Raw genomic sequence first — 25,883 nt, 5'->3', positions numbered from 1 at the left:
TTGTGTCACATATACAAGATATAAACTCTTTACTTTTGTGAGAAGCTGAATATACTCTTTCCAACAAGTTACTTATCATATTAAAACATTCCTTCTATCGTTAAGGTGTCGATTGCAGACTCAAATCAACCACTGTGTTCTAGTTCTGATGTAAATGTTAACATAACTGCAGCAGATCTTTCACCAAACTTTGACCAACAAGAATATGGTGCATCAATTGATGAAGGCAGTGCTGTTGGTACACCAGTTGTCACGGTAATTACAATTTGTACATCATTGATTTGTCTGCTGATTAGAAATTAAAATCATCAATAACACATTATTTGTGAGATGATTTTGGAAATTAAATCATATTTGTGATGCGATCAAGCAAAATCAGTCGGAACTCAGAAATATTAAATTTTCTTCTTATAGGATAGTAAAATAAAAAACATTAGCAGTATTTTGCAGAAAATCCCATTGAAATTGAACAATAAGTTCCAAAGATATGAGCAATTAAAGAGTTTCCAAAACAATAGGAAACAAAAGAAAATATTTCCTTTGTTTGTCTATATCTCAAAATCAATATTTCCAAGTTCCGACTAATTTTGCTTGATCGCATCACATTTGTCAACTGTTTTGTTTAGAAATTTTAATTTGAAATTATACATCGCTATACACTGTGATCTGATATATTATTTGTTTTTAAAATATTAAAATACTTTATTTCACATTCTTATTCTGGCATGTCTCATATTATGTTTTGAAGTTGGGAAATTAAATGTTTCTTAAATAATAAAAAGAATATATTGAAATGTTGTAATATTTTGGTACACTCTTGTAATGGATATTTCCTTCAATATACATACTTAACATCAAATTTACACAGTGCCAATTGTGTTCTTCTATAAATATGTGATGGTGATATGATGCTTTTTATTTTGGTCATCATTAAAGCCATAATGTACGATCTTATAATATGAAATTGGTAAATTTTTTTCAAACCTGATTTTTTTGCAGCATATTTGTAATGTTTACACATGTCCCAAATTGCACCTACATGGAATCGGCCAAATTTGTTTTCTTTGTAGGTCAACAGAGCAAAGTTTGACATATTATCATAATTTAAAAATTATGATAATATGTAGACCCACAGAACTGTGTGTTAAATGGCCCAAATAACCAGTGGGGTTTCTTTCACTTTACCTTGTTATTTCAACTTAAAATGGACAGCAACCCTTCCCGTCAGTTATTACTAATATCATTTCAACATTTTGAATAAAGAATAACAAAATCAAAATTTGACGGAAATCATACATTGAGGCTTTAACTCAAAAGTAGCTAATAAAATCCATATGAGTTTAAAGGTAGGCATATTAATAAAAGGGTTTTTTTTCTTTTTATAATTACTCTGTTCTATATTTTACAGGTTTCAGCAGAAACTTTTGATAATACACAGGACATTGTTTATAGCATAAGATCATCTTCAGATGTTGGCATTGACAAGTTTCAAATTGATGAAACAAGCGGAGAAATCACAGTCATAGATGATACTATAAATGCAGAGGATGTTGCCTTATACACATTGGTAGTAGAAGCCCAGGATAGAAGACTGGATCCAATCAGGTAAGGAGGTATACAAGGAGTTAAAAAGTTCTACTTAAAGCTGACGATAGTAATTAATTGCTGTAGTGTATAAATTCTATTTTGTATGTAAATCTTGAATTATGTGTAAAAGTTTACATCAAGTATCTTTTTATTTTCAAAGGTCTGCCACAGCAAATGTGTTAGTTGAAATTCTTGATGTAAATGATGAGTGTCCAGAATTTGTGAATACTGCTTTCACTGGTGTTATATCTTCACATGATGTGTATGTTGTGACAAGTAGCAGCCAGAGATTGGTTCTGTCAGCTACAGATAAAGATATTGTAAGTATGGACAACGTGCAAAAGTTTATTGTTGTTAAATTATGGATGTGTAATTGTGAACATTATAAAATATTAGGGTTTTTAAAAATGTTGTTCTTTGTTTTATTCTTGTAGGGTATGTTCATTGGAACTACAGTTGTAACAGACAATTCAGGAGCTGGATTTACTGTAGAAACGGCACCAAGTTCTACTGGAAGTACAAGAGACTATTACATTAAAGTGGGAGACTTTTCCAAATTAGTCCCTGATATGACTTACACCATACAGGTAAATCTTTATACATGCACATGTTTTTGTTCTTTATATTTCCTTAATTTTCACTGTATTATGATACACTAGAATTTCAAACTTAATTTTGAATTTTACAAATTCTGAAAATGTTAAGGTGATTATCATTAGAAACGTAAATGGTTTCTACCAGAACCTTTATTTGATGTAACTTGAAAAAAGCAATATTACAATGCATTATACAAATTGTAGTTCATCTTGTTTATAACATAGCTCATATTTATTGACTTTGTACTATTATAATATTAGGTGTCACTAACAGACCCATCTCAACCAATCTGTACTAGTGTTGCAAATGTGGACATAACTGCAACAAATCTTTCACCAACATTTGACCAAGAAGAATACACTGCATCAGTAGAAGAAGGAAGCGCCGTTGATACACCAGTTGTCACGGTAATTACAATTTATACGTCCTTGATTTATCTCCTGACCTTTAAATTTAAAACTACTAAATGTGTTTTAATAGAATTGCTGCATTTAGAGTTTGATTATTACAGGACTTAGGTTTTTGAAAATATTTAGAAACTTTAAATTTTTTCTATTTTACTACTGCAGTTTCGGTTAATATGTAAATGAAATTAGTTATTTATTTTTGAAACTTCACACTTTCTGAAAATGATATGTGCTGCAAATTATATAGGCATCGACAGTGGCATTTATGCTCAACTACAAATGTTAGATTCAACACAATTAAACTTTTTATCCTTCTCCTGTTGTAATTGAGTAATATTCTCATATCTATCTCTGCAGGTTTCAGCAAAACTTTTGATAATACTCAGGACATTGTATATAGCATAAGATCATCTTCAAATGATGGCATTGACAAGTTTCAAATTGATGAAATAAGCGGAGAAATCACAGTCAAAGATGATACTATAAATGCAGAGGATGTTGCCTTATACACATTGGTAGTAGAAGCCCAGGATAGAAGACTGGATCCAATCAGGTAAGGAATTATACAGGGAATTGAGAAAAGTTACTCAAAACCTGATAATCACTATTAATTGTTAGTGTAAATTCTATTTTTTATATAAATTTTGAATTATATGTGAAAGTTAACATCAAGCTATCAATTTGTTTTTGTAGGTCTGCCACGGTAACTGTGTTTGTGGAAATCCTAGATGTAAATGATGAGTGTCCAGAATTTGTGAATTCCGCTTTCACTGGTGTAATATCTTCACATGATGTGTATGTGACAAGTAGCAGCCAGAGATTGGTACTGTCAGCTACAGATAAAGATATTGTAAGTATGGACAACACACAAAAGTTATTGTTTAGAGGTTAATGACTGCGCATCAGTTGTTTTGAGGGTATTGTGAAATATCTAAACATTGTGCTTTGGAACCAAGGGATATTCCGAGGTCCAAAGCACAATGTTTAGATATTTCACAATACCCGAAAAATAACTGATGCAAAGTCATTAACCTCATTCATAACCATCACTCTTCACTTTTTTAAATTAAATTTACGTCACATTTTCTTCTTTTAATTTGAAAACAGAACACAATTTAACTTTATCTGTCGTTTTCCCAGTAAAAAAATGAATAACCCTTTAAGGAAAAACTGCTAGCGACCAATCACTAGCACGCAATCATGCGATATCCAAATACGGCGGCCAGCGTCCACGTAAATTGTTCAAACGCGTAACACGTCACGTAACGCCGTCATTGTAGAGCGTACTTTTAGCGGTCATTATACTTTTTCAACAATGACCTGCATTTGAGTCCGCGTAATTAAAAGTTATTATCTGTGATTGGATTGCACTTGCTGCGTATATTAATGAGGTTATGAATATTAAATTATGGGTGTGCATTTGTGGACATTATAAAATATTAGGGTTTTTAAAAATGTTGTTCTTTGTTTAATTCTTGTAGGGTATGTTCATTGGAACTACAGCTGTAACAGACAATTCAGGAGCTGGATTTACTGTAGAAACTGCACCAAGTTCTGCTGGAAGTACAAGAGATTATTACATCAAAGTGGGAGATTTTTCCAAATTAGTCCCTGATATGACTTATACCATACAGGTAAATCTTTATACGTGTATCTGTATTTGTTCTTTTTATTTCCTTAATTTTCACTGAAGACTTGTACTATGATACTCTTAAAATTGAATTTCAAACACAATTTTGAATTGTACAAATTCTGAAAATATTGAGTGGATTATCATTATTACCAGAAAGATAAATGATTTCTACCAGGAATTTTCTTTGATGTAACTTGAACAAACCAATACAGTTTTAGGTCATCTCGTTGATAAAGTAGCTCACATTTATTGACTTTGTACTATTATAATATTAGGTATCACTAACAGACCCATCTCAACCACTCTGTACTAGTGTTGCAAATGTGGACATAACTGCAACAAACCTTTCACCAACATTTGACCAAGAAGAATACACTGCATCAGTAGAAGAAGGAAGCACTGTTGATACATCAGTTGTCACGGTAATTACAATTTATACATCCTTGATTTGTTTGCTTACCATAATTTTAATTTAAAATAAATAAATCTGTTTAATGGAATCTGTCCATTTAGATTTTGACAATCACTGTATTTTTGTTTGGGAAATATTTATAAATTTGACTTTAAATTTTTGAATTTAACACTGCAGTTTGGATAAAAAATGTAAATGAAGATTACTGGTTTATTTATATGTGCTGCAAATGATATAGGGATCAGCACATTGGCAGTTATGCTGAACTACAAATGCTTGGTTTGACACAATGACACTTTTTATCGTACTCACTTTGTAATTGAGTGATATTTTCATATTATTTGCAGGTTTCAGCAGAAACTTATGATAATACACAGGACATTGTATATAGCATAAGATCATCTTCAGATGGTGGCATTGACAAGTTTCAAATTGATGAAATAAGCGGAGAAATCACAGTCAAAGATGATACTATAAATGCAGAGGATGGTGCCTTATACACATTGGTAGTAGAAGCCCAGGATAGAAGACTGGATCCAATCAGGTAAGGAATTATACAGGGAATTGAGAAAAGTTACTCAAAACTGATGATTAATTGTTAGTGTAAATTCTATTTCGTATGTAAATTTTGAATTATGTGTAAAAGTTAACATCCAAGTATCTTTTTATTTTTGAAGGTCTGCCACTGCAACTGTGTTTGTTGAAATCCTTGATGTAAATGATGAGTGTCCAGAATTTGTGAATACTGCTTTCACTGGTGTGATATCTTCACATGATGTGTATGTTGTGACAAGTAACGGCCAGAGATTGGTTCTGTCCGCTACAGATAAAGATATTGTAAGTATGGACAACTAACAAAAGTTATTGTTATTAAATTATGGGTGTGCAATTGTGGACATTATAAAATATTAGGTTTTAAAACTGTTCTTCTTTGTTTTGTTTTATTCATGTAGGGTATATTCATTGGAACTACAACTGTAACAGACAATTCAGGAGCTGGATTTACTGTAGAAACTGCACCAAGTTCTGTTGGAAGTACAAAAGACTATTACATTAAAGTGGGAGACTTTTCCAAATTAGTCCCTGATATGATTTACACCATAGAGGTAAACCTTCACACATGTAAACATTTTTGCTCCATCTATTTCCTTAATATTCACAGAAGCCTTTTACAATGTTACGCTTAAAACTTATTTTCAAACTCGATTTTGAATTTTACAAATTCTGAAAACGTTAAGGTATTACCAGAAACATATTAAAGGGTTTCTACCAGAAATTTTATCTAAAGTAAGTTGAACAAATCAATATTAATTACATTGCATTATATAGATTTTATATCCCATTTTTTTAACTTTGTATTATTATGATTTTAGGTGTCACTAACAGACCCATCTCAGCCACTCTGTACTAGTGTTGCAAATGTGAACATAAATGCAACAAATCTTTCACCAACATTTGACCAAGAAGAATACATTGCATCAGTAGAAGAAGGAAGCGCTGTTGATACATCAGTTGTCACGGTAATTACAATTTATACATCCTTGATTTGTCTGCTTACCATAATTTTAATTTAAAATAAATAAATCTGTTTAATGGAATCTGTCCATTTAGATTTTGACAATCACTGGATTTTTGTTTGGGAAATATTTATAAATTTGACGTTAAATTTTTGATTTTAACACTGCAGTTTGGATAAAAAATGTAAATGAAGATTACTGTTTTATTTATATGTGCTGCAAATGATATAGGGATCAGCACATTGGCAGTTATGCTGAACTACAAATGCTTGGTTTGACACAATGACACGTTTTATCGTACTCACTTTGTAATTGAGTGATATTTTCATATTATTTGCAGGTTTCAGCAGAAACTTATGATAATACTCAGGACATTGTTTATAGCATAAGATCATCTTCAGATGGTGGCATTGACAAGTTTCAAATTGATGAAATAAGCGGAGAAATCACAGTCAAAGATGATACTATAAATGCAGAGGATGTTGCCTTATACACATTGGTAGTAGAAGCCCAGGATAGGAGACTGGATCCAATCAGGTAAGGAATTATACAGGGAATTGAGAAGTTACTCAAAGCTGATGATTATGATTAATTGTTAGTGTAAATTCCATTTTTTTAATGTAAATTTTGAATTATGTGTGAAAGTTTACATCAAAGTATCAATTTGTTTTTGTAGGTCTGCCACGGTAACTGTGTTTGTTGAAATCCTTGATGTAAATGATGAGTGTCCAGAATTTGTGAATTCCGCTTTCACTGGTGTGATATCTTCACATGATGTGTATGTGACAAGTAACAGCCAGAGATTGGTTCTGTCAGCTATAGATAAAGATATTGTAAGTATGGTGAACTAACAAAGGTTATTGTTATCAAATTATGAGTATGAAATTGCAGACATTTTTAAATATTAGGGATTTATATATGATGGGTTTAACAATGTTTTATTTTGCTTTATTCTGGTAGGGTATGTTCTTTGGCAGTACAGCTGTAACAGACAATTCAGGAGCTGGATTTACTGTAGAAACTGCACCAAGTTCTGCTGGAAGTACAAGAGATTATTACATCAAAGTGGGAGACTTTTCCAAATTAGTCCCTGATATGACTTATACCATACAGGTAAATCTTTATACATGTAAACATTTTTGTTGTTTACATTTCCTTGATTTTCAATGGAGCCTAATTTTCACTGCAGCCTTGTACTATGTTGTACTTAATATTTGTTTTCAAGCTCAATTTTTAACCTTACAAATTCTGAAAATGGTAAGAGGATTATCATTAGAACTAATTACCAGAAACATAAGGTGAATGAAAATTGTTTCCACCAGAAATTGTATCTAAAAATAACTTGAATAAACTAATATTACAATGCATTATATAGATTTAGTTCATCTTGTTTACAATATATCCATTTGATTGACTTTGTATTATTATGGTTTTAGGTGTTACTAACAGACTCGACTCAACCACTCTGTACTACTAGTGTTGCAAATGTTGACATAAATGCAACAAATCTTTCACCAGTATTTGACCAAGAAGAATACTCAGCATCAGTTGATGAGGGAAGTGCGGTTGATACACCAGTTGTCACGTAATTACAATTTATACATCTTTGAATTATCTGCTGGCCGTAATCTAAATTTAAAACTACTAAATTGGTTTTAATAGAATCATTCCATTTAGATTTTTACTATCACAGGACTTATGTTTTGAAAATATTTAGAAACTTTCAATTTTTGATTTTAACACTGCAGTAAAAAATGTAAACAAAAATTAGTGTTTAATTTTTGAAAATTCACAGTTTCTGAAATAATATGTGCTGCAAATTATGTGGGCATCAGCACAGTGGCAGTTCTGATCAAGTACAAATGTTAGATTTAACACTCTTTGTAATTGAGTAATATTCTCATATATCTGCAGGTTTCAGCAGAAACTTTTGATAATACTCAGGACATTGTATATAGCATAAGATCATCTTCAGATGGTGGCATTGACAAGTTTCAAATTGATGAAACAAGCGGAGAAATCACAGTTAAAGATGATACTATAAATGCAGAGGATGTTGCCTTATACACATTGGTAGTAGAAGCCCAGGATAGAAGACTGGATCCAATCAGGTAAGGAATTATACAGGGAATTGAGAAGTTACTCAAAGCTGATGATTATGATTAATTGTTAGTGTAAATTCCATTTTTTTAATGTAAATTTTGAATTATGTGTGAAAGTTTACATCAAAGTATCAATTTGTTTTTGTAGGTCTGCCACTGCAACTGTGTTTGTTGAAATCCTTGATGTAAATGATGAGTGTCCAGAATTTTTGAATACTGCTTTCACTGGTGTGATATCTTCACATGATGTGTATGTTGTGACAAGTAGCAGCCAGAGATTGGTTCTGTCAGCTATAGATAAAGATATTGTAAGTATGGAGAACTAACAAAGGTTATTGTTATCAAATTATGAGTGTGAAATTGCAGTCATTTTTTTAAATATTAGGGATTTATATATGATGGGTTTAACAATGTTTTATTTTGCTTTATTCTGGTAGGGTATGTTCTTTGGCAGTACAGCTGTAACAGACAATTCAGGAGCTGGATTTACTGTAGAAACTGCACCAAGTTCTGCTGGAAGTACAAGAGATTATTACATCAAAGTGGGAGACTTTTCCAAATTAGTCCCTGATATGACTTACACCATACAGGTAAATCTTTATACATGTAAACATTTTTGTTGTTTACATTTCCTTGATTTTCAATGGAGCCTAATTTTCACTGCAGCCTTGTACTATGTTGTACTTAATATTTGTTTTCAAGCTCAATTTTTAACCTTACAAATTCTGAAAATGGTAAGAGGATTATCATTAGAACTAATTACCAGAAACATAAGGTGAATGAAAATTGTTTCCACCAGAAATTGTATCTAAAAATAACTTGAATAAACTAATATTACAATGCATTATATATAGATTTAGTTCATCTTGTTTACAATATATCCATTTTATTGACTTTGTATTATTATGGTTTTAGGTGTTACTAACAGACTCATCTCAACCACTCTGTACTACTAGTGTTGCAAATGTTGACATAAATGCAACAAATCTTTCACCAGTATTTGACCAAGAAGAATACTCAGCATCAGTTGATGAGGGAAGTGCGGTTGATACACCAGTTGTCACGGTAATTACAATTTATACATCTTTGAATTATCTGCTGGCCGTAATCTAAATTTAAAACTACTAAATTGGTTTTAATAGAATCATTCCATTTAGATTTTTACTATCACAGGACTTATGTTTTGAAAATATTTAGAAACTTTCAATTTTTGATTTTAACACTGCAGTAAAAAATGTAAACAAAAATTAGTGTTTAATTTTTGAAAATTCAGTTTCTGAAATAATATGTGCTGGAAATTATATTGGCATCAGCACAGTGGCAGTTCTGATCAAGTACAAATGTTAGATTTAACACGACACTTTTCATCTTTCTCCCTTTGTAATTGAGTAATATTCTCATATATCTGCAGGTTTCAGCAGAAACTTATGATAATACTCAGGACATTGTATATAGCATAAGATCATCTTCAGATGGTGGCATTGACAAGTTTCAAATTGATGAAACAAGCGGAGAAATCACAGTCAAAGATGATACTATAAATGCAGAGGATGTTGCCTTATACACATTGGTAGTAGAAGCTCAGGATAGAAGACTGGATCCAATCAGGTAAGGAATTATACAGGGAATTGAGAAAAGTTACTCAAAGCTGATGAGTATGATTAATTGTTAGTGTAAATTCTTTTTTTTAATGTAAATTTTGAATTATGTGTAAAAGTTTACATCAAAGTGTCAATTTGTTTTTGTAGGTCTGCCACAGCAACTGTGTTTGTTGAAATCCTTGATGTAAATGATGAGTGTCCAGAATTCGTGAATTCCGCTTTCACCGGTCTGATATCTTCACATGATGTTTATGTTGTGACCAGTAGCAGCCAGAGATTGGTTCTGTCAGCTATAGATAAAGATATTGTAAGTATGGAGAACTAACAAAGGTTATTGTTATCAAATTATGAGTGTGAAATTGCAGACATTTTTAAATATTAGGGATTTAAATATTAGGGGTTTAACAATGTTTTTGTTGTTTTATTCTTGTAGGGTATGTTCTTTGGCAGTACAGCTGTAACAGACAATTCAGGAGCTGGATTTACTGTCGAAACGGCACCAAGTTCTGTTGGAAGTACAAGAGACTATTACATTAAAGTGGGAGACTTTTCCAAATTAGTCCCTGATATGACTTACACCATACAGGTAAATCTTTATACTTGTTAATATTTTTGTTCTTTATATTTTCTTAATTTTCACTGTATTATGATACACTAGAATTTCAAACTTAATTTTGAATTTTACAAATTCTGAAAATGGTAAGTGGATTATCATTAGAATAACCAGAAACGTAAATGGTTTCTACTAGAATTTTTATTTGATGTAACTTGAACAAACCAATATTACAATGCATTATACAAATTTTAGTTCATCTTGTTGATAACATATCTCATATTTATTGACTTTGTACTATTATAATATTAGGTGTCACTAACAGACCCATCTCAACCAATCTGTACTAGTGTTGCAAATGTGGACATAACTGCAACAAACCTTTCACCAGTGTTTGACCAAGAAGAATACACTGCATCAGTAGAAGAGGGAAGCGCTGTTGATACACCAGTTGTTACGGTAATTACGATTCATACATCCTTGATTTGTCTGCTGACCTTTAAATTCAAAACTTCTAAACGTGTTTTAATAGAATTGCTGCATTTAGATTTTGATTATCACAGGACTTAGGTTTTTGAAAATATTTAGAAACTTTCAATTTTTTTAATTTTAACACGGCAGTTTGGGTTAATGTGTAAATGAAAATTAGTCTTTTATTTTTGAAACTTCACACTTTCTGAAATGATATGTGCTGCAAATTATATAGGTATCGGCACAGTGGCATTTATGCTCAACTACAAATGTTAGATTCAACACAATGAAACTTTTCATCTTTCTCCCATTGTAATTGAGTACTATTCTCATATCTTTGCAGGTTTCAGCAGAAACTTATGATAATACTCAGGACATTGTATATAGCATAAGATCATCATCAGATGGTGGCATTGACAAGTTTGAAATCAACGAAACAAGTGGAGAAATCACAGTCAAAGATAATACTATAAATGCAGAGGATGTTGCCTTATACACATTGGTAGTAGAAGCCCAGGATAGAAGACTGGATCCAATCAGGTAAGGAATTATACAAGGAATTGAGAAGTTACTCAAAGTTGATGATTATGATTAATTGTTAGTGTAAATTCTATTTTTTATGTAAATTTTGAATTATTTGTGAAAGTTAATATCAAACTATCAATTTGTTTTTTGTAGGTCTGCCACAGCAACTGTGTTTGTTGAAATTCTAGATGTAAATGATGAGTGTCCAGAATTTGTGAATACTGCTTTCACTGGTGTGATATCTTCACATGATGTGTATGTTGTGACCAGTAGCAGCCAGAGATTGGTACTGTCAGCTGCAGATAAAGATATTGTAAGTATGGACAACACAAACATGTTACTGTTTCAGTATTATGATTATAAAATTGTGGATTTTGTACAATCTTATGGCATTTAAAATGCTGTTGTTTTATTCGTTTTTGCAGGGTCAGTTCATTGGCATTACAGATGTAATAGACAATTCAGGAGCTGGATTTTCTGTAGAAATAGCACCAAGTTCTGTTGGAAATATGAGAGACTATTACATCAAAGTGGGAGACTTTTCCAAATTAGTCCCTGATATGACTTACACCATACAGGTAAATCTTTTAACAATATATTAATAGTTTTTGCTCTTTTTGCTTCCTTATTTTTGTACTGAGTGTATGCTACTATGATATAATTAAATCAATTTTCAAACTCAAAAATTCAGAATACGTTGGGTGAATTGTTTTGAACTAATTTTGAGAAAACATGAACTGTTTCCACTATTATTGTTTCAAAGGTTCAATTTAGTCAAGTAAATCATTTCAATGTATCATGTAGGTTGTACTTCATCTTCTTTATTACAGTTCACATATTTATTAATATCCCTTGTAAAATTGTATTATGATATTATTACTTTAGGTGTTACTAACAGACATGACTCAACCCATCTGTACTAGTACTAATATTGCAAATGTGAACATAACTGCAACAAACCTTTCACCAATGTTTGACCAAGAAGAATACACTGCATCAGTAGAAGAAGGAAGCGCTGTTGATACACCAGTTGTTACGGTAACTACACTGTATACATCCTTGATTTGTCTCGACCTTAATTTAAATTTAAAACTACTAAATTATTTTTAATAGAATCTTTCTATTTAGATTTTAACAATTTCTAGAAATGTCTTGAATATTAAATTTTTGATTGTAACACTACAGTTTGGGTAAAAACTGTCAATGTAAATGAAAATCAATGTTTTAGTTTTACTCTTTCTTAAAAGATGTGTTGCAATATGGGCATCGGTCTTCCTACTTTGCATATAATATGCCCAGTGGCAATTGTGCCTAACTATATTTTAATATATATTTGCAGGTTTTAGCAGAAACCTTTGATAATACTCAGGACATTATATATAGCATAAGATCATCTTCTGATGATGGCATTGACAAGTTTAAAATTGATGAAACAAGTGGAGAAATCACTGTCAAAGATGATACTATAAATGCAGAGGATGTTGCCTTATACACATTGGTAGTAGAAGCCCAGGATAGAAGACTGGATCCAATCAGGTAAGGAATTATACAGGGAACTGATAAAAGTTACTCAAAGCTCACATTAATTACTACTTATACAATGAGAAATGTTTAGTCCCAATTTTATCACAGAGTGCATCACAGAGACACATTAGGCAGGGAAAGAGAGTACACTGTCAACTGCAGACATGGGTGTTGCTTATAAAAGAAACATTTTAGATATTTTCAATTTATTTTGTTGTCTTTGGTAAGTTAATAAGAAAAATAATTACATATGGGATTTAATATCCATATTATCACGACATGCAAAGCTTACTAAAATCTTCCTCCAGCCACCCATCCAAATCAGGCATTTATGTGTTTTTACGAACCACAAAGCCAGATAATCGCTCAGTGTGGGTTATATAAAATAGATATTGATGAATGGTTTTATTCATACAGTGGAATGAATACTTTCATTTGGTGAAATACAAAACCTTGTTGAATGAAATGCAGGCCATATTACACATGAAATAACGTTTTCAATCCCATCAATTGAAAACCAATTTAACCCCTGCAGAATAAATGCTGTGGTCCCCGTTGGTAAGGCCTATTGTGTGAATTTGTGTACTGTTGCCAAGTCACGTGGTACACAGGCGATGTTTTGCATTCCAATCATTTCTTGTTTCGTCATTATTTTGTCAGATTCAACAAGACTAGGTTGTGTTTAAAAAATTTTCTTTCGGAAGTTTTTTAGTTTGCATATTTTACAATTTATCGTTCATAAGTAGTAATCCCAGTAGCTTTATATATTAATTTGGAAGTGTATTTACAACAATATTTCGTATGGACCGTGTTTTCATTGATGGTTTTCGCCGGAAAAATACAACAAAATATGTGCGGCGGTTTGGAATTTCAAGAACTTTGAGTGGAACATTGGGAGAAAAGGAGCCTATACCACCAGCTGGATTGAATTTTATGTCTATTTGCGCTATCACCGAGAGCATCTCGCCAGGTGCATGGCTGATAATTCATCAGTTATGAAAGTACAAGTGCGATCATAGGCTAATGATATAGTCCAGTTTGGTTCCCTTACGATTCCAAAGTCTTTTTTACATGAAACGGAAAATCGTTGTTGAATTTACGCACGAAACAACTAGCTGCAGCAATCAAGTAAAGTCGTCAATATTATCATAGTGATGGTACTGCGGCAAGTGGAAATTGTGACATTGTCTGGGATTCTCTTAAATATTTTTATATAATAATACAAATAGTTGGACAAAACTAACCCGAGTGATGATAGAGAGCGAAGTTGCTGGTATTTTAAATGCGGAATGTGGCAATTTTACGTGAACGGGTCACCCAGCGTCGGGCGTTATCCGCAGCGGTGTTGAGAGCAGTCAAGATGATGAGTTGATTCGGTGAGAAATTTGCTTTTATAATCAATCCCGGTTTTAGTAGCAGGCCTAGGCCTAAAGCCTAAAGGTAGAACACATTTGTAAAAATGGGCATTGGAAGTATAAATAACATTGGGTCGAAAAGCGATTTATTTTATTCACTTGACACGGTTTTTAAGTTTTCAAACTGTGATATTCACACAAGCAGAACCCAAATCCAGGTTGCCAAAAAATTTTTGCTTGAAGTGCTGGCCAAATAATCAAAAAGTCTCCAAAAATGTTTTAATTTGGTTTAACTTTATGGGAGCCAAATGTTAAAAAGTCGCAAAAAATTTTCCTTAGGCCTAATCATTGGTTTTTTGAGGCCAGGAAATTGTCAAAAGTCGCAAAAAATAAAATAATAATAAATAAATAAAAATCGAAATTAAGCCCATTTGGGCTACCAAATCATGGGTTTGGCAATACTAAATGGCGGTCTCGATGATTGCGTAAATTGTTTACCGTCAAATCAGTCCTGGGGATTTTGCAAATAGCCAATTTCTGTGGCGTGCTATCAACAGATTATTGATCAACCCATTTACGAGAAATTACATAAGCTATTTATTAATGATATGACGTCATTCGAACATGTATCACATAAACAAAGATATTTACATTGTTGAAATTGCGATATCAAGTTGTGTCCGAAACGAAAGGGAACGAAATTTGAGTGCCAATAAGGAGCAGTTATGATTAAAATGTTTATCACATCATGCGAGATGTGCTGTGACTCTGCTTTGCATAATATGCCCCTGCTTTGTCCAATCGTGGGACAGGAGTCATTCACAGGCCGTGCTTTTGGGGCGCTATGGCGTATTTTCGGTAATTAGTGTTGGGAAAATTTACAAGCAGTTTGTATTCCCATCCGAAGTGGAAAATAATAATAAAATAACATAAAATCTAGCCAAGATATGGCCAAGAGATCGTAAACAAGTGTTGGGCGATATGCAATATAGTAACATCGCTATGTGCATTAGTGATGCGCGGTATATGATATCCTGATATTACAAGTGGGATATTCGTGAATCATTTAGTCTGATTAAAGAATGTTAGTGGCTCTTGGAAAAGCTTGAATTACTGGAAGTCAAATTTTGGTTGGATTTTCATGAAAATTCCTGGAAAATTGTTTAAGCAATCGGTAAGGGTTAGGATATGTGAACAGATTTCCTTTCTGGCATAAAAATACTAACATCGAAGGGCAGCATTATAATTTACAATTTTGGAGGTCGTTTTTCGGACATATGCAAAGGTTGTTGGATTTTGGTCATTCAAGGCAATCGGTGAAGGTCAAAGTTAAGAGTCCTTCGTACGTAAATTACAGAAAATAGTGAGTAGCAGCCCTATAATTTAACAATTGGAAGATCGTTTTATGGGTTTTCTGACATATGCATAGGTGTTGGCATTTAAGGAATTCATAGAAGATGTATCATCAGGAAAGCAAAATTGTAGAGTCATCTGATGTAAAACAAGTTTGGTAGATCTTGGTACGATTCCTTTTACTTGCCCAAATTAACTCGGCATAGTTTTTACTAGATTTGGTTTTACTCTACTTGGCAGCATCTTTGTGAAGCTCGCCTAGATAGTGGGAACAGAGCACACTGCCTTTCCACTTGGACCTTCTGGCATATTTAAAAGTTGAAAAGTAAATAAAGAGGTAAATAAATAAACAAAATAAATGGAAAAATAATCATGTTCAAGATCAATTCAATTTTCAACTCCTTAGTATATAGTAAGGAAGTTTTATTAATAATCAGGCTTGTATATATGCAAAAGCCTTTGCTTGCACAATTTGCTTCCCTTTTTCTGTTTTCTTCATTGCAGATTATATCCTGGGTAACAGGAGTGAATACGTGTTGTTTCAACTTGCTTGTCGTGAGACTGGAGATTTGTTTATGACCACAATAATATTTGACGGTGATCTCTTCATCAAGCATTTACCTATAATCATGATAATGGGTTTACTTCAGTTAGACATGGAGCCACGTAGCAGCTACATTGCAGCAATCAATGACTTATATTTGCACATTTTGAATTAACACTGAATGTTGCACGTTGCTTTATCTACAAACTACGTAAAATGGAAGAATCATGTCAAGTGCTTTTAAAAACATAAAATGGTGTACAATGGTAAGAATCACAAATCACGTACAATTGTACGTCGTCGTTGTCTTGTGGGTCATAAGTAATATGACTGACCTGGTATTGTGATTGTAAGAGTGATGTTTCAACTCTGCCTGTCCAATCCAAGATGTTGCATGTTGAGCATTCACAAGGGACAGTCTATTTGGTTTTGAATGTCATCTGACCAATAGACCTCTGTCCCCAAAGTCCTGCAGTTGCTGCAATCAATCTTCTGACATTCTGAACATTTGACAGGTATGTACACTTGTACAGCCATCAATTATACTTTCAGTTGTTAGGTTGTCAGATTGGTATAAGTTAATAAGCAAGGAACGTGTCAAGTTGCTGCTTCAGAAGCATGAATGTTTGTTTTTGTTTTGTTTTGAATTGTTTTAAACGATCATCTTGTTCAGAACCATGAATTGCCCTATTGTATTTTATTTAATAAATATTTATTGAAAGCCGGTCTAGCATGTGGGATTTGATCGATTAAGTGTGTTAATACTAAGGAAGGAATCAACTCCAGGTTGGCATGGGATAGCCTAGGCAGGGGCCAAGTACTATGCCCTCAAATTTTTCTTGTTCAACAAAATCAAAATCAAAAAATTGTGTTCAAGTTTTTTCGTGAGGTTGCGCAGCCGCCTAGTTATCACGTTGATTCAAGAAGTGTGTTGACCTATTGTATTATAGAATAGGCATGTTATCCTAGTTCTCTGTACACTTTTATAGCATGGCACACTTCTCGCTTGATGATAACAAACATGGTGCGGGGCTTAGATGTACCAGAAATATAAACAAGTGGCACACAAAATTAGTAGAGCAGAGTTATCGTGTCATTACCCACAGATATAGTTCATCCAGATATGCGTAATATTGACAAAACCACTATGGGTAGGGGATTACACTCACAGACACCGTTTGGTCTCCGATATATCAGGCAAAAGAACATCCAGAGAGCTTCCCATATCCCCCAGGCTTAACTGATGAAAATTAAAGAATAAATAGAATATGTTTAAAAATCTGGGGGATTGGGAAGTTTATTTCTCATTCAGTTCTTGCATGATCCATTAACTTCTTTGGCAGAGATTTTCTAATTTGAAACATATATCTATTTAAGTATGGATAAGAAATGCACACAAATGCACACAAGTATGTAGACATTTTAGTATGGATCAAGTATCCAATTTAACCTGTCAGGGATTTCCCCTATATATATGAATGTACGATTCCTGGAAACCATCTTACAGGAATATATATTATATATTTTGCATGCACAAGTATTGTTAAAGGTTTCAGCACATATCATTTTATATTACTGGCTGTGCTCTTTGTTTTGGATATTTATAATCTCCCCTTTTTGTAGTTCACTGGGGATGTGATTTCAGATAGGTCATCTGAGGTGCTATATTAAATATTCCTTATTTTATATTTATATTTTCTATTAACAAGATATTATTCAGCTCCCTCTGTAGGGGTCACGAGGGTGGTGACTTAAGATAGGTTTCATCTAGGTCCTCTAAAATATTCTTGTTTATTTTAAGATATTTATAAGCCCTTACTGTGTAGGTCACTGGGGTGGTGACTTTTGATAGTTCATCAGGGTCCTTTGTAAATCTAAATATCGTTTTGCTAATAAGTCCAGGTTTTGGGTGCTGATTCCTTATATGCATGCTATATATTTGTGTTACATACTTATTGCAAATAAATCATATATGTCTGTTGAACGTCTGACAAAGACGCAAATCATTGCTTCCAATTTCATTATTTTGTCTGGGGTTAATAACGTTTTCAATCCCATCAATTGAAAACCAATTTAACCCCTGCAGAATAAATGCTGTGGTCCCCGTTGGTAAGGCCTATTGTGTGAATTTGTGTACTGTTGCCAAGTCACGTGGTACACAGGCGATGTTTTGCATTCCGATCATTTCTTGTTTCGTCATTATTTTGTCAGATTCAACAAGACTAGGTTGTGTTTAAAAATTTTCTTTCCACCCACCACTCCCTTTGCAATTTTTCATATTGAGAGTATGGTAGTGGTGGTGCGGAAAAATTTATAAAGAAAATTTTAAGTTTCTATGTTAAAGTTAAAGAAGCAATTCTAACGTAATTGATAGAGCAAAGGTGGGTCACGATATTCGTGATTTGATGATTGGTTTGGTGCAGTCGTCTAATTCCTTTTGAGAGCGGTAAATTGCTCAAATCATGAAACTCTTGATAGGTGCCTTCCTTTGCTATATCAATCAAGAACTTCCTGCGGATAGTTGAACTTCATCGTGTAAAATGTACATCTCGGCGGAATCTCTCTCCTTGGGCTAATAAGCATATATCTAAATGTTATCTCTTATGTTATAGCTTTTCAAACAAAAATTTAAAAGAAAAGGACGAGATAGCTGTAGTTGATTAAAAATACACACATGTCTAACCATGTCATTTGAAGTGAGCAATGCTAAAGCATTAGCATCAATTTAAACAAATTAAAAATCCGCTGGCAGAGATTTTCTAATTTGAAACATATATCTATTTAAGTATGGATAAGAAATGCACACAAATTAAAGTATGTAGACATTTTAGTATGGATCAAGTATCCAATTTAACCTGTCAGGGATTTCCCTATATATATGAATGTACGATTCCTGGAAACCATCTTACAGGAATATATATTATATATTTTGCATGCACAAATATTGTTAAAGGTTTCAGCACATATCATTTTATATTACTGGCTGTGCTCTTTGTTTTGGATATTTATAATCTCCCTTTTTGTAGTTCACTGGGGATGTGATTTCAGATAGGTCATCTGGGGTGCTATATTAAATATTCCTTATTTTATATTTATATTTTCTATTAACAAGATATTATTCAGCTCCCTCTGTAGGGGTCACAAGGGTGGTGACTTAAGATAGGTTTCATCTAGGTCCTCTAAAATATTCTTGTTTATTTTAAGATATTTATAAGCCCTTACTGTGTAGGTCACTGGGGTGGTGACTTTTGATAGTTCATCAGGGTCCTTTGTAAATCTAAATATCGTTTTGCTAATAAGTCCAGGTTTTGGGTGCTGATTCCTTATATGCATGCTATATATTTGTGTTACATACTTATTGCAAATAAATCATATATGTCTGTTGAACGTCTGACAAAGACGCAAATCATTGCTTCCAATTTCATTATTTTGTCTGGGGTTAAATATTCTTATGTTTGTATAAGTGACTTGACATTTGTTTGTTTTTGGTATGCCCTCTCTGTTGGTCTGAAGAAAAAACTGCAGGGCAAAAGACCCTATAGTCTACATGGAGGAAGTTGATATTTTTGCATTAAATTTACTTTCAAAGCAAATAATACCAAAAATGTTATCAAACTTGCTTGCCATAGACACTCTATATTAATTTACCTTGTGTGAAACCCTATACTAGAAATTTCAATGGAATGAACACAGCTTTCAACAGCTGTACTTGATCCAACCACGATCGTATATCGCGTATTTCAAACTACAACGTGAAAACACTCAACCTTGGATACAATAATTAAAATACTAACCAATCAGGAGTGAGTTGGCATGGTTGAATTCACTTCCGTGCTATGCAAGCACAGTCACACACACTGGCGTACATCGCACAGTGTACGCAAAAAAATCGTCACGATGTGTCAGGCTGTGTTCATTCAATTGAAATTTCTAGTTTTGAGGGGCATGCTGAATGTAAACATGCCCAGACAACAAGTATCTAGACCACTGACTTTGGTGCGTGTGGTAAAGTTGACGCTGCATAGCCACAATTTTGGCAAAGACATAAATGAGCGCAGCTTTTTATCAGACTTGTACACGTTGAGGGATTTCTGTTTCTCCACGCATAGTCATCCGGTCAAAATCACCATGGATATTTGGCTTCACGTAACGCCATGGTTAGGGATGGGCAGTCAATGGTCTAGATACTTGTTTGTCTATGTAAACATGTGACAACATAGGTCAACTCGTTCCGAGAAAAATGTGTTTGAAGGATATGTTGCTAATAACAGAGTCGATACTCCTCTAATATCTCTCAGTGGCCCGATTTAATTTGAAGTTGAAGTTTAAGGTTCAACTCTATATTAAAATGTATCTTTAATAGTTAAAAAGGAATACAATTATAGGATAGAGCTAGCTCTAAACCTTTACGTCACTATGTGAAACGGAAAATTTGGAAAAATCACTCTATGCCACTATGCGTTGCAACTGACGAACTCATCTATAGACGAATCCAATTTCACGCATTCCTACACCTCAATGGCAACCATAGCTCGGTTCCCGTCGGCTCCATCTCACCTAAAATGTGAAATGATGCGGCCTTGGAGGGTATTTTAAACTGCATTCTATCACCCGTGTTACACATAGACAAAAGAATGATGACAGTTTACAACACAAAAGAATCTAACATCGAATTTTAAGCGGCTTTAATCCACCCAATTTTGGGCAGTTACAACACCAGTTTGGTGCTGCGGGGACCCAGTAATGGCCGACCAAATCCTGACTATGACTTGGCTCGTTGGATTCGTCTATACTAATGCTGTTCATACTTTTCATCAATGCAGGTCATCTACAGTTAGTGTGTTTGTGACAGTGACAGATGCTAATGATAATTGCCCTATGTTTGAAAAGACAATTTACTATGGCAACATAACCAGGCAAGATGTATATGTAGTTAATGAGAATCTGGAACAGTTAATGGTGGTTGCTCAGGATCCAGACTCGGTAAGTTGCATTTTGATAATACTGATTCAAATCCTCTGTAATTCAAATTGTGTGTGCATATATGTATGGGTTAGTTGATAAGAATCTGGAACAGCTAATGGTGGTTGCTCAGGATCCAGTAAGTTATATTATGCCAATGCTTGCTCAAATCCTCTTTGTAATTCAAATTGTATATGTATATATGCGGTGTGTGTTGCAGTTGATGAGAATCTGGAACAGTTATTGGTAGTTGCTCAAAATCCAGATTTGGTCAGGTTCATTATGTCAAAACATAATTTAAAAATCCTTTTTGAATTGATAAGTACCCCAAACAAGGACATTGATATAATATTTTGTTCACAACTGTGTACACAGAACACCAATGATGTCCACAGTTTCGTGATAACTGTAAGATGAAGCAAAGAGGAAGCAAATAGTGTAAAAAACAGGAGACAGTTGCCTCATGGCTTGAAATTCCAGCTCAAATTTGACAAAAATGTGTGATATGCTTCTTGCCTTTGGCCTGTTTTAGACCTGAATTGTCCTCATTTTGACCAATTTTGGCATTGAAATAGGTGCCTGTACATAATATAATATTATTTATGTTGATTTACTACTGTAGGTATTTACTGGGATTGTAAGTTCTGTGGGCAATCCAAGTTTTGAATTGGTACAGACTACACCACCATCAGAAGTGAGATCGCTGTACATGTCAATCAAACTTGTCAATCAAACAGGAATACTGGATGGTGCTGTTTACACATTAAAGGTCAGTATAAAACAATGGGCGATAAAGATTTTGTAGTATTTTATCTGTTTGATGTTGCCAAGACTTGTAAGAAAGATAAAAAAAATAAACACTATCACAAATAATTATTTTTGACATTCAATTAAATTGTTCACAAAGTCCATGTTCACAAAGATTAAATGGTATCACAGTTAACAATAGTCAATACGCATATCCTGGGTTTCTCTACCGGATGTCAATTTGTACCGAAATTCCTTCCCACAATACAATATGCGTATTGCATATTGGTATTCAAAATGCTGAAATGCAAAAAAAGTTTTTTGTGACGTCATCACTTCGGTACTCTACAGGGTGTATCAAAATTAAGTATACAGTTTGAAAAATGCCGCTAGATTAAAAAGTATGAGGTCTTTGGTCAAAATTCTCTAGTTGATAACTTAATCAACATCTTGTCCTCCTACAGCTGAAAAATCACTGGCGTGTGACCATTAATAAGGATTTGGTGGCTACTTTTGTGAGCCGAGTACAAAAAGCAGTTGCGCGAGTCAATTGGGTTTAAATGCCCGGTGCTTGTTATTGTTGTGCAGCCAAGAGACACATGCAGGTGTACAGATCATTTCATTAGGGTTCCAATCCTGTGCATGTGTGAGTTACATAACACGTGACTTTTGGTAAATATGGGCAACTATCTCCTTACATATGCTAGGTTTTACTTGACAAGGAGAATAGCAACATTAAAATGGATACTCCACAGTACACGCCAGAGCAAAGGGCCTTCCTTATTGCAGTGTACCATCGCACCCAGAGTCTAGCAGAAGTGCCTCGGAGATTTCGTCAGCAGTACCCAAATGCACGCCCCCTTCACGTGGCGCTATTTACAAAAATGTTGCGAAGTATCAGATAACTGGAACGAGTCGTAATCTGAACAGAGAACATTGTGGTCGCCCCCGAACTGGAAGATCTGCTGCTAATATCCTAGCAGTCCGTAACACTCTGCAGGCGGTGGAAGCAGGAGGTCAAATTAGCTGCCATCGAAATGGACTTGGAATACCAAGAATAACAGAATGACTCGTTTATAACTTGCGATGTCATCCTTATTCAGACGATAAGGAGACATCAACTTCAGCAAGCAGATCACCAACGTCGCACTGTGTTCTGTCAGTGACTTCTTGCCCGTCCTCTACGTTTCCTGGAAGATTTCCTCATTGGCGATGAAGCAGAGTTTGCATTAAATGTATTCACAAGTCCTCCTGCAGACCTTGATGAACTTCAGAGATGCATAATTGCACAAGTAGACATTCTCAGGCAGGACAGACCTCTCATTAGACGTGGTGTGAATGCCATGTTGAGAAGAGCCGAAATCTGCATACAGAAGAATTGTTGGCATGTGGAAGACTAAAACTAAAACTGTCAATAACTGTAAACAGTAAAGAAAGTGGTGAGACTTTTTTGTGATTTGTATGTTTTTTTGATATTAATTGACTTCGCGCAACTGCTTTTTGTACTCGGTTCACAAAAATAGCCACCAAATCCTTATTATTGGTCACACGCCAGTGATTTTTCAGTTATAGGAGGACAAGATGTTGATTAAGTTATCAACTAGAGAATTTTGACCACAGACCTCATACATTTTAATCTAGCGGCACTTTTCAAACTGTATACTTAATTTTGATACACCCTGTATTGCCTAAGCTATAACGTAGCTAGATTTGAACCTTGAAATAGTTACCATATTTGCTGTAGTTGTGCAAGTCCTGCAACCTTAATCTCAATGAAGGACCCTTCCTGATTTATTTGTCATGATCAGGTTTCATTAGATGATGCATCTTGTCCTACAAGCAGTACAGATGTCATAGTAACCATCTCTGATAGTCTTGCTCCAGTATTCTCCCCGCCTGATTATAAAGCATCCATTATGGAGGGGGATGATGTTGGTACCATGGTTACACAGGTGAGTACAATGCAGCTCTTCCAAGAATGCAATGCAGTATCTGCTTAATTACCAACAGATAATAGTAGAACAAATGTAAGAAGGCAATATCTGCTGTGTTATTTACTTGTAGATACTGTATTTGTAACCCAAGGGGGGGGGGGTGAAAAATCCTCACTACAGTGAGGCAAAATTGGGCTATTTTCAACAAAAAAATGAGAAAATTGTGAAAAGTTGGTCATCAGTAAATGTATCAGCAGTTGTACATACTTATTTTTTAGTTTTATGGTTCTTTCAAACATTTTACCAATAGTGATTTAATCCAATTATTGGTGGGGCTATATCATTTTGAAATGCTGTGTTTCATCCTATTCAACATTTCACATTTCATTTGCGTTTATTTCTTGAACTGATTTTTTTGTGTTTAGGTTTTTGCTTACCGACAAGATGCTACTTCCAATGCTATTTTCCTATTCAACATTTCACATTTCATTTGCGTTTATTTCTTGAACTGATTTTTTTATGTTTAGGTTTTTGCTTACCGACAAGATGCTACTTCCAATGACATTTTCTATCGTCTGAAATCTGTGAACAATGGCGGCAGTAATATCTTCACAATAGATTCCACAAATGGGGTTATCTCTCTCAATTCTGATACAACTAATGCTGAAGTTGTCACTGAGTATACATTGGTTGTAGAAGCTGAAGATAGGCTTACTAATCCACCAAGGTAAGAAATGCTCAATTCACAAACCGAAAAAATCAATAGTAGTTACAAGTAGTTACAAGAAGGCCTCATCTGCGATAGCTGCCAGGTGTCATATGTGTACAATATAGAATGCAGAAATTGTCAAATGTTTATATGGCAGCAATTGCAGATAGGGACTTCTTGCACTAAACCCTCAAAATTATCATCCTTGTTCTCTTTGTCTCTAGTAGTGTGTCAGGCAACATTTCTGTGAGGGTGGGAATTTGCTAATTCGTCACGCTGCACCTGCTATCAAAATGACTTTATTAGGACAAAATTGTCAATTTTAATGCAGGAATGCGGAAAACTGTGGTGTAAAACAGGCAAAATGGAAGATGCATATCAAAACTTGTGGTCAATTTTGTTCTAGTATTTCAAACAATGGGAAACTTGCCCCGTTGGTATGCCACTGCTCCCTCGCTTGATTTCTCTCATTTTCTATTTTCTCTGACCTTTCTCCTTTTCCCTCTCCTCTCTCTGTCTCTCTCATTCTCTCTTTGTCTCCTTCCCTCAGCATAATGGTCCGAACTCAACTATGTGAATGAATGTTGGTAAAAATCTTAAACATCACTCAAGTAATGAAACTTACCATTGTGTGATTACCAATGTAAAAATGTTGTTCATTTTTTCCCAGGTTTTATTAATGAATGTTATAATCAATATAATATTGTGTTTTTAAGAAATATTCATCCACATAATGCAATTATTAAATTGCAAATCTTTACTAAATACAATTGCAGTGTAAAATTTTGAAACAACCTGTCATATCAAATGTGACACAGAAAAAAGACTTGTGCAGGAAGAGTGGCACACCCCACAGCAGCTTTAAACATGGAAGAGTCTGGCTCCAAGAGAGATGGCCACTCTGGCCTGTAAAACCAGGCCTTTACCTGCTATTAGAATAAGCACCAGTTTTAATTATATATGGTATGCCATTTTTTATAATTGTTTTTTTCTTTTGCTTGTTTGTTGACAGAGCCTCAACTACCACAGTCATTGTACAAGTCAGTGATACCAATGATAACTGTCCCATGTTTGAAACGGACTCTTACAATGGTATAATTACAGAGCAAGATAAATATGTGGTCATGGACAACCTGCAGAGACTTGCCCTAGTTTCTACAGATGATGACATTAGTGTAAGTATGGGGAAATTTTACAACCTTGAAGTTTACAAAAAATGTCTTATCAAGTTCATATTTTTAACCTAAGTGTGTTATTACACTGGAAAGGGGGGGGGAGTCACTCATATGTAAAGAAGGTACAGGTATGTGTGGGTTTTTTTTTGGCTTTCTAGTAGTTCCAAAGGATCAT

The 25,883-nt window shown here is 34.0% G+C and overlaps 1 protein-coding gene across 1 annotated transcript; it reads left to right on the top strand.

Annotated features, from left to right (window-relative positions):
- Nucleotides 1–6,623: 6,623 nt before the first annotated feature.
- Nucleotides 6,624–25,445, top strand: LOC140158389 (cadherin-23-like). Its single transcript, XM_072181481.1, has 22 exons — nt 6,624–6,652; nt 6,830–6,986; nt 7,114–7,266; nt 7,590–7,718; nt 8,068–8,264; nt 8,404–8,563; nt 8,693–8,845; nt 9,171–9,320; nt 9,667–9,863; nt 10,004–10,163; nt 10,290–10,442; nt 10,722–10,868; nt 11,224–11,420; nt 11,559–11,718; nt 11,831–11,983; nt 12,291–12,443; nt 12,745–12,941; nt 21,005–21,164; nt 21,766–21,912; nt 23,699–23,842; nt 24,352–24,551; nt 25,352–25,445. The coding sequence occupies exons 1-22, from the start codon at nt 6,624–6,626 to the stop codon at nt 25,443–25,445; spliced, it is 3,390 nt and encodes a 1,129-aa protein (XP_072037582.1).
- The last annotated feature ends 438 nt before the right edge of the window (nt 25,446–25,883 follow it).

The sequence above is a fragment of the Amphiura filiformis genome, chromosome 8, assembly GCF_039555335.1.
Source record: "Amphiura filiformis chromosome 8, Afil_fr2py, whole genome shotgun sequence".
Taxonomy (NCBI): Eukaryota; Metazoa; Echinodermata; class Ophiuroidea; order Amphilepidida; family Amphiuridae; genus Amphiura; species Amphiura filiformis.
This window is presented reverse-complemented; position numbering and strand designations above follow the sequence as displayed.